Below are 17,316 nucleotides of genomic sequence, written 5' to 3'. Positions count from 1 at the left end.
GCTTAGTATTGGAGACATGAATGATCTGGAACGCACAGCTGATATAAAGCTAGGCCCTATTTCGATGCACTTCAATTTTCTATTTTAAATGTGCGGCTTATTTGTTATAGGACAAAAACGACAAATAGTTTTCAAGATAAACCCGAAAAACCAAAAAAAAGGTGTGTTTCCCTTCATTGCCGCTAGAGTTATTTTATAAATTGTAAGAGATACGAAAAACTACATCAAAGCTTTTTTTTATAAAATTCAATGATCTTTGTGTGGAACAAAATTTTTTGATACGACAAATAGTTTTCGAGATAAACGTGCAAAATTGGAACAAACTGCATGTTTCTCTTAACTGCCGCTAGAGCTCACGTCGGATTTTTGGGGACTTTTTTTGGGTCATCACCACACATCCCTTAGTAACTGTGCCAAGTTTCAAAACTTTTGGACTTCTTTTTTGAATTCAATATTTTATTGTTTCCCAGACTATTAGTCTAGTTTTCAAATTAAAAATCTTAGGCCCATTTATTCCTACTTAAAGGGAGATCCGAGCCCTAACTAATTAAAGTTCCAACTCAAACGTCTCACTCTATGAACAAAACTATTATGACGAACTGTTGATTTTATCTAAAGATATCAAATTAATAGGTTTCTTCATATAATCAATACTCTCGCTTTTATATATTCATCGATTTTGGCCTTAATTTTACCACCAGTATCCATGAGATATACAAAAATTCTGTCTATAAGTTTTGCTTCACAACATAAATCCCTGAAGTTGACGCCATTCATTGTAAATTATTGTACAAACTCCATGTATATGATAAAAACAACTTTTATAGACTTTTTATCGTCTTATGTAAATTGTCGAAATCGAAACTAAGTTCAGTACAACAGTAATCATTCAATTCAGCTCATACTCTCAAAAAATCTTAACCAAACTCCTTTTTTCTCATCACTGAAAGTCATTGAAACTTTTATACATCAAAATAAATATCCTTAAAGAATGAAGTCATTCGCTTCTTCTTAGATTTCAACAAAAATCTCAGACGCTTATTTTATATTCATTTACAAAACAATCTATTCCCGTCAATTTTCATTTTTCCTCCTTTGCTTTTCTATGAACTTAATACATCGTCAAGTCATCGACTAAAGCACGAATGAAAAACTAAAAAAAAAAATTCTCACAAACTTTTCCAACACAACTAAAAGTTACTTTTCCCACAAAAACCCAAAAACTTTAAGTTTTTCTAAATTGAAATAATTTTTCTTGTTTCAAGGCGTCCATTTGTTTCTTTTGCTCACAAAAGAAAATGAAAAAGATGAAAAAGGAAAATTAGGTATATAATTGAAAGTTAAAACACATTTTCTTTTTTAAAATTTCGTTCGTTTCTTTTATTTACACTGCAAAAAAAAAAATAACCACTATCGCAAGGACTCGCTGAAAAATACAGGATCCACACTCAACTGGAAAACTATTCAACATTTAACAATAAACAAAACAAAAAGGAAATAACAAATAACAAATTTTAAATATATATAAAATTAACATTAACAACAAATTTAAAAATTATAGTTTTTAACAGCAAATGGCATTTTGTTTAATTTTTGTTTTCGGTTTCGCTTAATTTTAAGGATCATATTTTTGTATAACTTTAATTTTTTCGATGTTTGCATGCGTAGTTTTGTATGTCCTTTTAGGTATGAGATGTGAGATGCGGGAAAAACTATGATGGGGATGGTGTATATTTTAGAACTTTTCTGGTGGACCATATTCTTCTGCTGGCTTCGATGGCGGTGGACCGTATTCGAGGGCTGGTTTTGCGGCATTCTTGTACTTGATAAAGTAAACCTCTGGCTTGCTTGGTTCGGTTGGTGCTGGTGTTGGCAGGATGAGCGGTGCTGGAGGTTCGGGTTTCTTGACAAGAACGTAAACCAAAGTTTTGTGTTCGTCCTGCGGTGGTGGAGGAAGAACTTGTGCGGCTGGTGAGGGAGGATTTGGTGCTTTGATGAAAATGATTTTGTAGTGCTTCTTGGGTTGTGAAATTTGAATTGGCGCACTAGCTGGATACTCCTCGGGTTCCTCTGGTGGTACGTGAACATAAACGTTCTTGGTGATTATATTTTCAGCTGCTGGTGGTCCATAGAATGGAGCTGGTGGTCCGTAAAGAGGAAGCGGTTGTGGTTTAGGTGGGCCATATTGTTGGGCCGGTGCCGATGGTGGTGGACCGTAGTCCTTTTGAGGGGCTGGTGGTGGTCCGTACTTTTGTTGTGGTGCCGCTGGAGGTCCATAACGTCCACTGGGTGGCTCTGGCCTAGCCACAGCTACTGCCAATGTACACGCAATCATCTATAAATGATATAAACAAGAAGAACGACAAGTCAGTTTAAATCACTTTAAGGGTTTTCGTATTTATATACATTTAGTTTTCAAACAGAAAGTTAAGTGAAGTGAAGTGAACTTTTAAATGGGTTTAAAGCTTTTCTATTTATACAAAAGTATGAACTCAATTAACCGTGAAGAACTTTTAAATTGTTCAACAAAAACAACCAAAATAATTGATTATAATTTAAAATAATAATCACAATTTAAACGGCCTGGCTTTTTGTATTGCTTGGTGATGGTGTTTCCATATTTAAACAGTCAATTGGTTGTAAGGTTTATTTTGAATTTTCAGATATGTTCATAAATAAAACAATATAGGAATCTACTATATTAATAATAAAGATAAATTTAAAGTTCATTTAAGCTGCCATTCTCATACTATGTTTGCAACAACAGAAACAGCAACAACATGAGCTCAAAAAAGTCCTACTGTCGGTCGTCCGGTCGTCGCTCGTCGCCATTGAAGCAAAACCAAATGCATTTTGCGTAAAACACATGAATGAACACAATGTTTACACAATTGAAAACGGGATGTACTACATTACCAACAGCGTCAGTGGGCTTCCTTTTCCCATCAATTGCTCTCAATCCATAATAATTTATTGTTTGAATTTTTATAAAATATTGTTAAATGATATTTTATTTTTTTTTCCACTATTTTTAATGTGTATACATAGCTTCACATTTTTGTACGTCTTTTTTTTCGAAGTAAGCGATAATAAACATACGTACAATACTATATAAGCAAATTTAACATTTTAACTATCAATCCTCATTATCCGACTTACCAATTGGCAAGCTAAGGACAAATATTGGTCGCAAGGAACTACTTTTAAGGTTAAAATTTTTGTTTTTATTTTAATATTTCCGGTGAGATATCATATAGAGAGATATTAAGGGTTGTTCAATTAAGAGTTTCTTATTGACAAGTGAAACATTTTTACTTAAAAGAAAGAAAGGACCCATGTTTACAATATGTAAGCGAAGGTTGTAATTACGAGATTTTACATCACAAACTCGTCTAACTTTTTAATGGCTTAAAAGCTAATTCAACTTGTCATTCAATAATCCTCTTTTAAAGTTCTCATAAGTATTTACTTCTATCCGAAAGGGAAGATAAGTTCAGTTTTTATTTACTGTAGGGTACATATTTTGACCTACGAGATATTTTGGAAAAGAAAAGAGATATAACATTAAAAAGTGACTCCTTGAAATTTAAATAGGAGATAAAACCTTTTTTGTTGAATTAAATAAGTTGAAAACTAAAAAGGAGTTATTGTTCATGATTTTTATAATTAATTTAGGTATCAAAAGTATTAAAGAGGTATATCAATAACATATTAGTTTACGAGGTACGTATACTAGTACTCAGATGTATTACACATGGTGCTTAGTTATGGATCAGGAATTACTTAATATATATGAAGTTCATGAGGTATATTTATGAATTTTTGCAATACGCCCTAAAATATGTCATTATTTAACACTAAACATAAATTTAATTCTAACATTGGTGGTATCTTAATGTACCAAATTATCAGATATTTCTGAATTCTACAATATTGAAGGTTACAAGACACTTATCCGAATCCTTAGTTTGTTTTAGTTTATATTTAATAAAAGGTTAAATATTGTGTTATCGATAAAAGTTTTGGGCTTATTTCGACGGAAAATTAAAAAAGAGGGATATTTAGCATTTCCAGCTCAATATCGGAATGAAATGTGACTAATTTTTCAAATAAAAAGCTCTGGTTTATGGAAGACTCGGACGATAGTTTGAAAGTTAATCCTATAGCAGCTTTTCTACACGAAAAAATACGTTGTCATTTTAAATTTGATGAAGTTGTCGAATTGACTACCAAAATAGTCAATATGACAACATTATTTTAATTGACTACTGGATAGAACGATTGACAATTTTAGTCTGTCAATATGACAATATAAGCAATTTTTATATTGACTAGCGGGTAGTCAAATTAGATTACGGTTTTCTTATTGACTACCGTGGTAATATTGACAATCAAAATAGACTATCAAGGATTTTTATATTGACTACCGCTGTTGTTTTATTGACGCTGTTGCCATATTGACCACCACAGCTTTCCTATTGACAGTTTTTATATTGACTACCACATAAGTCAATATGAAAACCGTAGTTTCAATGTCTTTCAACCAAAGTTGTCTTATTGACTATCGCAGTTGTTATATTGACTACCGCAGTTGCCGTATTGACCACCGCAGCTTTCTTATTGACAGTTTTCATATTGACTACTACATTAGTCAATATGAAAACCGTAGTTTCAATGTCTTTCAACCAAAGTTGTCTTATTGACTATCGCAGTTGTCATATTGAATACAGCAGTTTTCATATTGACTAACACAGATGTTATATTGACGAACGCAGTTGTCTTATTGACAGTTTTCATATTCACTATCACATAAGTCAATATGACAACCGTAGTATCAATGTCTTTCAACCAAAGTTGTCATATTTACTATCGCAATTGTTACATTGAATACCGAAGTTTTCTTATTGACTACCACGCTAGTCAATATAACAACCTTAGTTCAATTTCTTTCAACCAACGTTGTCATCGCAGTTGTTATATTAACTACGGCAGTCTCCATATTGACGAAGGCAGATGTTATATTGACGAACGCAGTTGTCATATTGACTGCCGCAGTTTTCTTATTGACAGAAACGCTAGTCAATATGAGAACCGTAGTTTCAATTTCTTTCAACCAAAGTTGTAATATTGACTACCGCAGTTAGCATTTTGACTTCCAAGTTGTAAACAAAAATGCAGATCCAAAAATTGACAACCGAAAATTGTCATAATTGGATACTGCCTGCTATTTGACAATTAAATAGTCAATTCGACAACAAAAATAGTCAATACTATAACTTTTTTCATTTGTTTACGAATAATTAAGCGGCATAGTGAAACTAACTTTAATGGGGCATTAAAGCCTTTTGAATTCGATTGGTAAATTCTTAGGAATTATTAGAATTCGAGTACTCTGATCTGGGTCTATGACTGTGTCTTTTGACAAATACTTCTTCATATCTCCTGATACTTCGTCCAATATATATAATAGTTTGAATTTATTTTCAAAACAACATAGTTTCTTAGTGCTAGAATCACAATTTTAAAGTCATGTAAGTTATTTTGTAAATCAGGGCAAACACTTGAAATAAGTTCAGAATTATTCTGAACTAAATAACAACAATTTTACTTCATTGTCGCACTGCGTTTGACATTGTTTCTCCTATTTTTAATAGTGTTTCAGAATAGTTTTGTGCATTAATATCATTATAAGAAACGCCTAATGACAGGAAACGATTATGAACCTAAAAGCAGGCAGCAGCTAATGATATGCTACAATTTACTGTTCTAACAAACCGATCATATTAAATATCTACTATTTTAAGTGTTACTGTTGAATCTGCTCGAATGAGCTATGAATGAGATATTTAACGGTGGAAAAGTATCTTAAGACACTGGTTAGCTCTGTAACTACCTTCATACAAAAAATTATGTCATAATATTACTCCATTGTTACGGCAAGGACGGACAAACAAGCAAACAAACATAAATTATTGAATAGATTTATGGATAGTAAAAGAAATTATTCCAGTTTAAGTCAGCTCTGAAGAAGAAAAACAACAAATGGGTTGACTTTTCCCATAATTTACAAGATATTTATGAAAAAGGGTGTTACTAAGTCTGTTTGGCTAATACTAATATATTTCACCGAGAGGAAAGTCACAAATTTAATGTTGGAGGTATTAAATTTTTGGCTACAGATTTGAAAACAAATTCAGTTGATACTTGACATTCAGTCCTATTTTTAATGTTAATTAAAACTTCAAATGGAAAGTTTTTTCTTTACACAATTCGACGGTTTATTATTGACAGCAAAATGTGCTTCCCAAAGAAAGTCGCCAAGTCAATAACTGTATTCGGTTTTTCATAAGAATTTCAAAATTGAAAAAAGCGCTTATACAAAACCAATATTTACCCTCGATGGAACAAAGTAAAAGGCCATAATATTATCCATGATTCACCATAATTAACAATGCTTGACAAAAACACCATCAACGACACACAAAAAATACTTTGGCAACACTGCTGACTGTTGAACGTCCAACATTTGACATTTAAATTAAACGCATGTTTTTCTCTGTCTCTTTGAATTAAACATAATAATAATTTTAAAAAATAAGTATTGTATTATGTTAACAAAAAAAAAAAGAATTAAATCCATATTTACTGAATAATAAAACAAAACGAACAATTAAATGCAGAGTTAAAAGACCTCATTCCCTTCTCTCACTTTCGAAAATGTGCGGCACTTAACTCGTGGTATAATGTTATAATATGAGGACAAAAACGGCGTTCATTTTAATATGAAAAAGGATAATGAATGATGAAAATGAGTTTGGGAAACTACCTACTCGTGCTTGATTCGTTATAAAAGGTTTTAAAGACAAAAGCAATTTATGCATCCAATAATTGTCATTGTTTAATAAAATCCCGGAAGATATGACCACGGAAATAAATAAACCCACAAAGTATGAATGAATTATTATTTTATACAAAATGAAGAAATAAAAATCAACTCTCGAGTGTTTTTAACTTATTTTTTTTTGTTGTTGTTGTTTTTGTTGTCTACTTGTTTCTCGTTATTGTTGATTATTATTATTATTTTATATATTGTTTCAAATAATGTGAAGAATTTATGTTGTTTTCATTCTTTTTTTATTTTTGGTAAATTTTCAGAACAATGAGTTTTTAATTTGACTTTAACCATATAATAATTTTATTTCTAATGAGTGTGTGGTTTTGGTTTAATTTAACAATAAAGAACGGTCAGAAGTGGTGTGAAAAAGTTTGTAAAATTATTTATAAAAATAATAATTGATTGAAATCCAACATCATTGATGATTGCGGTTTCAATTCTTGAAATTTTTTTTAAAAAATTTTTGTTTCTTTTTAAAGCATATTTTAATTTAATGAACGGATTGTTGCAAAACCAATATTTGTATAAGAATACTTATTTTTTTGTATATCAAGTTTTCTTTAAAATTATTAAACTATAATTATTTGATTAATGTTGGAGTTGAATTTTTGAAAATCAACTTTTTATGAATCAAGCAAATTTCCCAATAGAAATGGACATTGCTTTGTTTATTGAATAACAATTTTATTTGAAATTTTACGAAACATTATTATGAATTTTTCTTAAAATGCAATATTTTTTAAACACACGAAGACTCCTACAGAATACGAGTATATCGTAGCTAGGACAGAGGAAGAAGAAGCCGCTTTTTAATGGGTTGACCATTTTGCGGTTTCAAAAGTATAGGGCTGAAATTAGACATCCGTCAAACTTTTTTCTTAAACCAATTTTGTTTTTCAATTGAAAGACTGACAATTACGAAAATGGATCACTAGACTATAGCTCTTAGCATACAAATTGTCAAAACGTACTACGAAAATGGTGATTCTGTCACAGCCATTGTACTGTAAAAGGAAGGAAGCAATTGTCAAAATTGTGAAGAAATTTAAAGAGACTGGATTGGTAACAGATATTGTAAGGCCAGTGCCGTACCACTTAAAATATTGTTGCTGTAAATGAAAGTGTTGTCGAAGACCCGAATGTGTCGATTTCTAGTCGTTCTCAGGAATTGGGACTTGCTTACTTCACTTCATACAAAACTTAGCTTACACAACAATTGAATCCAGCTGACCATTCACAACGACGTCTAAGTTACGTCGAATGGGTGTTTGAAAAACAGGCGGTGGTAGGCGATTTTTCAAACAAAACTTTTTTCAGCGACGAAGCACAGTTCTCACTCAGTTGGATATGTTAATAAACAAAATTTCCCGTTTTAGAGTTCAGAGAGACCTGAAGTAATTCAAGAAAGGTCATTAATAAATAAATTGGGTGGCGCAACGGTCCGTTGAAAACCAGGGCCTAGTGACTTACAACTCGCAACCAATCCTGTGTGCTAGTAATGTTGTTAGGGATGGAGGGGACCTACAGTTTTTTTACGGAAAATTCGAGGAAGCACTTTTTCATGATAAGAATTACTCTTTTAAAATTTGTCAATTCATAGGAAGAGGCAGTACCCGTGAAGAAAACTTAAGATGGCATAGGCAGGGATCGAACCCAAGACTTCTGGCATGACAGTCCAATGCACTAACCATCATTTCACTGGTACTAAAGAGGCCATTACGTTCACAAAAAGTCACTGTTTAGTACTCTCTTAAGTCCGGTGTTGAGATTGGCCTTACTTCTTCGAAAACTACGATGTACCGACTGTCACCATCAATTCGGAGCGTTATGGTGATATGATAAACGACTTTTTTTGGCTGCTATTGAAGAATATTACTTGGAGAATATGTGGTTTTTACAAGACTAAATCGAGCGAATATGTCTTCAACAACCATGGAATTCTATAATAGAATATGACTTCATTACAAAAGACGTTTCCTGGCCGCGTAATTTCTCGTCGTGGACACCAAGATCACGCTATTTGCCACTTGTAGGGCTACGCAAAAGACCGCTTTTATGCAGATAAACCTTTAATTCTTGAGCACTTCAAAACCAACATTCGTCAAGTTATGGCTGAGATACCCCGCAATGTGTGTTAAAAAGTGGTCCAAAAAATATTTCACACATAATGTCAACATTCAAACTTTATAATAAAAAAGAAATATCATGACAACAAATATTTTATACGTGTTTTATTTACGTTTGCTTTTAAAATCCCAAAATGGATAACCCTGGGAACATTTTTACCAGATTCCGATTCTGATGAACAACAATTAGCTTCTCTAATAGAAGCCTGTTTGTAGCTCAGCAACTTGATAAAGGTTGGTTAAATTTTAAAGGCCGATGTTAAATTTAAACCACACCTAAATATCAGGTTTTTTTCCTGCATTTGATTTGACATCGCACAATTTCAGACTAGTTCAATTTTACCGATTTAAAGATAAGCCATCGAGAGGGGTGTTAAAGTTATTCAAGCTTATTATGAAAATGGGGATTCGAATCAAAATGCATATCTGATTTTTTCGTTTAATTTAGTCCTATAAATGTGTGTACATTTGTACAATAAGGAAAAATCGTGAAAAATATGAGTCTTTAAGGGATTTGAAAACACCAGCTTGAGCTGCAGAAATTATTGCTGAGAACCGTCTACCTCAATTCGTCGTTGGGACAATTGCATCTCTCACGCTTGTCGTTGATGAACATTATGTATAAATACCTGCATTAACAAGCTTACAAGGTGCAATTGACTCAAGAATAAAAGACTCTTGACCAATTCAAACATCGTCGTCAAGGGTCAGAATAGAGGCACGAAATCGCAATAGGCGATGATCAATTTTTGAAGACAATCATCTTTAGTATTGATGCACATTTTGAACTTAATGGTTTTGTCAATAAGCAGATTTGTGAATGATGATCTAAGAGTGATTGTCGAAAAACCACAAAGAGTGACTGTTTGGTGCGGTTTATGGACGGGCAGTTACTGTGAATTGGTGTTCGCTATATCGTGAGATGAAAAGAAGCTTTTTGTGGCCCAAATTGGAAGATGTTAATGTGATAAAAATCCAACAAACTAAAGTGAGTATCATTAAATAAGTTGCAGGGGACCAGCCCAGAGATGGGAGTAATACTCAAGCCTTGGACGTATATAAGTCTTGTAGATATCAGCCAGATCAGTGGGAAGAAAAACTTCTTGCGTCGCCTTACAAAACCCAAACATGTTGCCGCATTTTTGGCGACATCGCGTATGTGATCGTTCCACAAAAGGTGGTTGGTGAATGGTGATAAACATACCGAGAATAACGTGCTGTTCAGTCTCCTCGATGCAAGTCCCATCCAAAAATAATGGCGAGGGGGTAATATCTCGCTCTAACGATGCAAAACAGCATTGGGTTTTCGAATCATTAAATTCCACGCGGTTTTTTATTTCCCAATGCTGTTTAGGTCAGAATTTAATGAGCTTATCATATTTTGTGGTTGCATTTCCACATCCGAAGAAGAGGGATTTGAGTCTGAAAACGAATATGAAAAGCAAACAGTACTTTCGTCAGCGAAACATTGTATTGGATTAGAAGTTACAGACAGGAGATCACTAATACAAATGAGAAAGAGTGATGGAGATAGAACAGAGCCCTGTGGCACACCAGCATTTATTTTTTGGTTTTCAGACTTGAGTGAATCCAATTTAACTTGTATTGAGAGATTCGAAAGGTAATTACTAATCCAATGAAGGAGGGATTCATGAAAACCGAAAGCACGCATGTTTGATAAGAGAGCCTAATGCCAGACCCTATCAAATGCTTTTGAAATATCAAGTGCAATAATCTAACTTTCTACAAAGCGATGTAAGGATTTGCTCCCCTGATCGGTGAGATGAACCGTGAGATCACCAAGGGACCTATTGCTACGAAATCCTTACTCTTGCTCATTAAGAAGCTTTCGAACTTCAATATATTTCTTGAGCTGATAATTAATGACCGTTTCCATGACCTTTGAAAGAAGGGACTTAAGTGCAATCGATCGATAATTAGGGGGTGAGGAAGATTCGCATTTTTTGGGAATAATCGGGAAATGCGGTTTTCCATCCGCTCGGAACGAGACCTGAGGATTAGGACACCTAGAAACAATAGCGGGGATACCATCCGGGCCAGCGGACTTATGTTTGTTAAGGTCTTTTAAGACTCTCACCACAGTACGAGTGCGAAAAAAGATTGATCCCATAGAATCACTAACGTGCTCGATGACCATAACACTCGCTGGCAGCGTTAAATTGGCGGCGAACTGCCTAACAAAAAGGAGCCCACTCACTTTGGAAGACCGAAAGGCCCATTTTCGACACGTTTTTGCTTCATCTACCAATGACAACTTTAATTAGCCAATGAATTCGAATCAATATTGAATTCGCTAACATTTTCACAGAAAATAAAATCTTTAAAATGAAAAGTAGAATTTAAGAAAAGTTCCTTTCAAAATTAAAAATGATGTTTTTAAGAGCCGGAGAAATTATATTGTTGATGGAATGACATTTGACGCCACTCATTTTGATGAAAAATTGTTCTCACTGCCACAACATTTGCTTTAAAAATATAAATTTAAAGAAAGTCGAGAGAATAGAATATCTCCCAAAACCTATACTCTATTTAATATTCAAAATACCAATTTCAAAATAAAATAAATAATTATTATTATTTTTCTAATGAAACATCTTAAATCAACATTTCAATAAGACGGACGCCTCCTTTGAAATCAAAACAAAATTTCATGCCACTTCCAAAAATTCACACCGCCCGCGCCCCCACCATCACTCTAAATCACATGGATGAGTAATTTCGATTAGAATTTCACAAAATATCTTCACTGCCAAAATAGAAGTTAATATACATATAGATATATAAATACATAGATACTTAGATAGATAGGTATAATATAAATTCATAAATGAACAGTTATACCACACACAAATTTTATCCGCACATTTATCAAAGTACCTAAAAATATCTATAAGATATCAGTATTTAAGAATATAATGACTTCCGTTTTGATTATTTTCGTTTTATAAGAGCTTATAAGGTACTTTCTGTTATAAGAGCTGTCAGAAGACTTCAGCATCGTTTTCATTTTCATTTTTCGTTTTTCGTCCTTGTTTGTCGTTGTCGATTCTTAACAATTCATTAACTTTGAACAATGATTAGGTGCCTATGCCTACACTTTATGTACATTCATAGCTTTTTGTAGATATGTATTCGTGAAGTTTTATTTTTTGGTAAAAGAAAATTTTGGTTCTTAGTTTTTTGTTGTTGTACCGGAAATGTCATTCAATTTTGTATTTGTTTTCTCTTTTTGCTTTGAAAAAATAAACACAAACAGATCAAACCGCTTTCTAAATACACACAAACAGTCAAATATAATCGTTTGATCCCCTTCCTGCCTCTTGCCAAAAATCGGAATTACCTAGTTCACATGTCTACTAGTACAGGGTGGTTCAAAATCTTTGACCTTATTTGAAGAAGAGTTTTAGTCAAGACCAAAGTAATGGAATTTTATTTTGAAAATAACCACTTCATTTTTTTAACTTAAGGAAGTTAGTGATGTGCGAAATTCAACGTCGTCGGTGCACACTTTGTCAACAAGAAACTGCAGTTCATTCTCTTAGAGCTGGAAGACTTCGCACTGCCCGAATATGAACAAATAACGTTTTCCTCCATGAGATTTTCGAATAGGCATGCTTGACAACTGTAGTACCCGTGCCATGGTGGTAAGTGCGATGGACTGTCATGCCAGAGGTCTTGGGTTCGATCCCTACCTGAGCCAAACCGCTTTTAAAGCTTTTTTCACGGGTACTGCCTTTTGTGAGGAATTGAAAAATTCTCCAAGAGTAATTTTTGTCATGAGAAGTGCTTTTCCAAATAAGCAGTTCGGATTCGGCTTAAAACTGTAGGTCCCCTCAATCCCTGTCAACAGTACTCGCAGACAGGAATGTTTGAGAATTGTAAGGCAATAGGCCTAGGTTAGGGTAAGGTTAGGTTATAGTGGCTGTCCAAGATGGAAACGGACACACTAAGGCCAGTTTAATGGCCCATTGTGATACCACTTAAATCTTGAGGCTTCCTACTAAGCTCAAACGTGAGAGGCTGATTATATCGATAAAGAAGAATTCTCCTAGGTAATTATTGCGTTTTCGAGCTAGAGCAGGGCATGTGCAGAGAAGATGAAGAACCGTTTGTTCTTCTTCCTCGTCCATACAGCTTCTGCAAAAATCATTTGAGAATACGAATAGTCTCGTGGCGTGCTTTCCTATTAGACAGTGTCTGGTTATGACACCTTTTATCGAGCTTATATGCGATCTGCTTAGAGAGAGCAAGCACCTTGAACGTTTTAAATCCAGTGTTGGCCAGATGTTTTTTGTGACTTGACACGTGGTGATGTTGTTCCACCTGGTGCCTGCCCTCCACACAGCGATTTGCATTAACAGCAGTTTACAAGTAGCGATTGGTATGCCAGTACTTCCCAAACGTGGTAGGATGGGCTGTACTGTACCGTTCCTGTCGAGTTCATCTGCCTTACAGTTACATGGAATGTCTCTATTGCCCGGAACCCAGCAAAGGTGAATATTAAACTGTTGCGCCATCTCCATTAGAGATGATCGACAGTTATGGACTGTTATAGAGTTTGTAGAGACAGAGTCCAGAGATTTAATAGCGGCCTGGCTATCAGAGAAAATAGGGGTATCAGATGTTGATATCACGTTTTCTTTGAGACTTCTTTTATCGCCAAAAGTTCCGCCTGGAACACGCTACAATGATTGGGAAGGCGGAATGAGAGACTTAATTTCAGTCGTTCAGAGTACACACCTCCAACAACCCCTTCTTTTGTTTTTGACCCATCTGTGTAAAAATGGATTGACTCATCCTCGAAGAATGTCCTATCCTCCCAATAAGATATAGGAAGGTATAGAAATCTGGAAGTTTCTGTCGAATTGCAGTTGGGGGATTATGTAGTCTGTGTGCTTTGGAATTGATTCTAAGTACCTTAGAATTACGGAGTGGCCAATGTTGTTGTTAGTCCACTGCGATGAAGCATTGAGGCGAATAGCAGAGCTTGCAGCTATTTGTTTGCGAAATATGTCAAGAGGTGTACGGTAGAGCAAGGTGTTCAGTCCCGCAGATGGGGTCGTGCGAAGCGATCCGCTTATACATAGGCAGGCTGAACGTTGGACTTTATTTAACTTATCCCTGTTTATACCTTCTCTAGGCCTAGTTCTCAATGGACTGTTGAGCCACCAAATTTATTTTTTTCTATATTTGACAACTTTAAATTTAATTTTTAAAAACTGACAACTTTTTCAGTAAACTCAACATTTTCATCATGGCTAGGTACACTAATGAGCAATGTCTTTAAACCTTAAAAATAGTCTACCAATATTTGGAGTCTGTGACCACAACTCTAGCAGCGTTACCTCCACTTTTCGGTCGTTATTCTTGAATTAATGGATAGACAATAACAAGCTTTGTGCAAAAATTTGAGTCCACATTTTAGTTGTGCGTTCAAGCGTCCATAGCATACCAACCAATTTAGTCAATTCCGAGGCATTCTCAAGAATTTGGCATCGCTCAGGCCACATTTTGACATAAGGATTATGGTTTACACTCAAACAAGATCAGACTGACTCAAGAACTGAATCCAATGGACCATTTAAAGAGACGTAAATTTGGCGATTGGGCTCTGGCGAAGACGCGTCAAGACTCATCAGTGACGAAGCTAATTTGTTTGGACCAATGGGTTCGTCAATAAGTTAAAACCACATTTGCTTTAGGAATCACAACTTCATCCACAAGTAAGGTTTGAGCCGCATTTTTTCTTCGACCATAGCTAGCGTCACGTTACTGTCGGTGGGTAGCGTTATCACGCCTTGAGTACCTGGCCCGAATTACAAGATAGAATCAACAAGATTTCAATCGATTTATTAAAGATTAAATTTCATGAGCGTGTCATCTCAAGAAATGGGTCAGACGATCAGAAGCCTCCTTCCAGTGATTTAACTCATCTAGACTATTTTCTTTGGTCATTGTCATTGGTTTATGCGAAAAAGCTGACGAAGACAACCTTGGAAGAGCTCAGAGCAAACATTTATCGAGAAATAGCGGCCATTTTTGACGAAATGTGGGGAAGAATAGTCGAAAATTGGGTCAAATTAATTGACCGCTGCAAAAGAGGCAACGACCCATATACACCACACTTATGTATGTTCACACTTGTTTCGGTGTAAAGAAATGTGTGCTGTGCGTGGGCTTGAGCAGACACCGATTTTCAGCGTTAGGCACGAAGCCAGTAAAATCAAAAGTTTTATTGTGTCGGTGTCTGGATCGGTGTGATATGCGTATGGGAAGGCGCGTGCACATTTACTAATCATTTGCATCTGAATCGTTGTTATGTGCAGTGCGTGGCAAGTTGTTTCAATAAAAGCTTTTAGCATCAACTTCATTCCCCTTTATTTATTTCTTTGAAATCTCTTTCACAACTCATGTTTGTACTTATGGTGTCAGTACACCTGTGTGCACACATGTGCGGTGTCTATTGGCCTCCTTATAAATTAAGTCGAGCTTGCGTTTTAAGTAAGAGAGAAAACTTTTAAAAGCCTTATTTGAAAACCCGTCTATGGTTTAGATATCTTATAAAGTGTAATAAAAAAACGCTCTGTATAGATATGTGAGTATGAGCTGGACATTATATTCCAACTTATTAATACAAAACTAAATCTATAAAAGTTATAATCACTTTAAATTAGGAGAGCTCACTTTTGACTCACCCTGCAAGTGGTGTATGAGTAAAACTATCTCGTGTATATTGGGCTATGAGAATATAGTCCATTTCGCTATAATGTTTCTCAAAGGGATTCCAAACTTGAGGTTTGTGTATGTGTGTGTGTGTGTGTGTGGACTCATCGATAAATCCTGATTCAAAGTTTTTTGGAAATGGTAGTGAATTCGCGAAGTAGGTAGAGGTACAAAAACCTCCTACTCAATTTGAACGCTGGAATTGGCAGTGGTCTATTTTAGAAAACGTCTGGTTATGTATCTATAGATGCAGGTATACAGCTACGACTAGCAAATATAGAATCCACACATGACTAGAGGAAACTAACGAAGTAGGTTTAAAGAGAAAAAAAAAGGAAAGAAAAACGGTTCGCCACCCAACTGGAAATAAGAGCCAAACAATGAAGAGAAAAAATACGTTTTCACAAAAGGGATAAAATGTGAAACTACTATAGCAAAGACCAAGGCCGAATTGAGAGTCCTTTTATGTTTTTTTTTTCATTTTCATCTTCACTAACCTAACCCCCCTTTCCCCCCATTCTCCAACTTGGCTTGATGATGGCTGAAAGAATCTCATTCAATTTCATTTGATCTGTTTTTATTTTCGTTAGATACACATATCAAAATCGGATTTGGGGGTGATTATCCTTAGTCCCAGTTAAGTCTCATTTCGTTTGTATATATTCTCGTTTTTTTTTCTTCCTCTTTTTTTAATTCCACCATCACAAGCTCGATAGTTAAACAAACAAACACACAAACAAACAAACAAACAAGCAAACATACTCGAGCAAAAGCATCAGACACAAATTCAAATTGTAACCAAGTATATACGATAAGATAGATATGTAGATATGGTTTTCCTTGATAAAAAAGTCCTTCTTCCCACAGGACCTAAAGTATTTTGTGTTTTCCTTGAGCAAAGAACTGAAATGAACTCGTTCCATTCAAGCCAGTCTCCTTTTTTTTTCTTTGCGAAGATGCGAAGCTTGAAGCATTCCTATTGGATTTCTGTACGTTTTCTTCTACTGGTATAGGTAGGTAACCTACCCTACCCTACATACAAATATTTTGAAAAAGGACCAAAATGTCATTCGCTTAATCCTGTGCTCATTTTATTTCGATCGAAGTAAGATTGATTGGAGAAAAGAGGAATAATGTTTGTGCAGAATGTAACAGAATAATAGTTTTGTGGTGGTGAAAAGTCGGAGTGTTTATATAGCAGAGACTACAGCTCAAGCCAAAATAATAGGAACAAAACTAAAAACTTAACCATTGAAAGCTTTGTTAATGTTTCAAAGTTTGTGATTTTTAAAAGGTCATTTGCTGCAGAAGATGGCTTCATGATGTTTTGTATTTTGTGTCAGCTAAAACTTGGACAGAACTCAGATCAAAAATCCTACCAAAAAACTATGACACAGCTTGATTATAATGCTCATTAATATAATCTAGACACAAAAAAAGGCATTTAAGCTAAAAGTTAAATGTAAATGTTCCTATTATTTAAGCCATAACTGTAGAGTTGCGAACGAAATGATCCTTTTTCTATTCTTTGAATGAGACATATGGGATTTT

General features: G+C 34.6%; 1 protein-coding gene across 1 annotated transcript in view; it reads right to left on the bottom strand.

Moving 5' to 3' along the window:
* Window positions 1-1,350: 1,350 nt before the first annotated feature.
* Window positions 1,351-17,316, bottom strand: part of LOC129942051 (uncharacterized) — a 379,273-nt gene continuing 363,307 nt past the window's right edge. The window contains exon 2 of the mRNA XM_056050846.1: window positions 1,351-2,335. Within this exon, the coding sequence (XP_055906821.1) occupies window positions 1,736-2,335 (600 nt within the window). The 3' untranslated portion in view covers window positions 1,351-1,735. The remainder of the gene's footprint in view (window positions 2,336-17,316) is intronic.

The sequence above is a fragment of the Eupeodes corollae genome, chromosome 1 (genome assembly GCF_945859685.1).
Source record: "Eupeodes corollae chromosome 1, idEupCoro1.1, whole genome shotgun sequence".
Classification (NCBI taxonomy): domain Eukaryota; kingdom Metazoa; phylum Arthropoda; class Insecta; order Diptera; family Syrphidae; genus Eupeodes; species Eupeodes corollae.
Note: the sequence above shows the minus strand (reverse complement) of the source record. Positions and strands in the feature narration are given on the sequence as shown.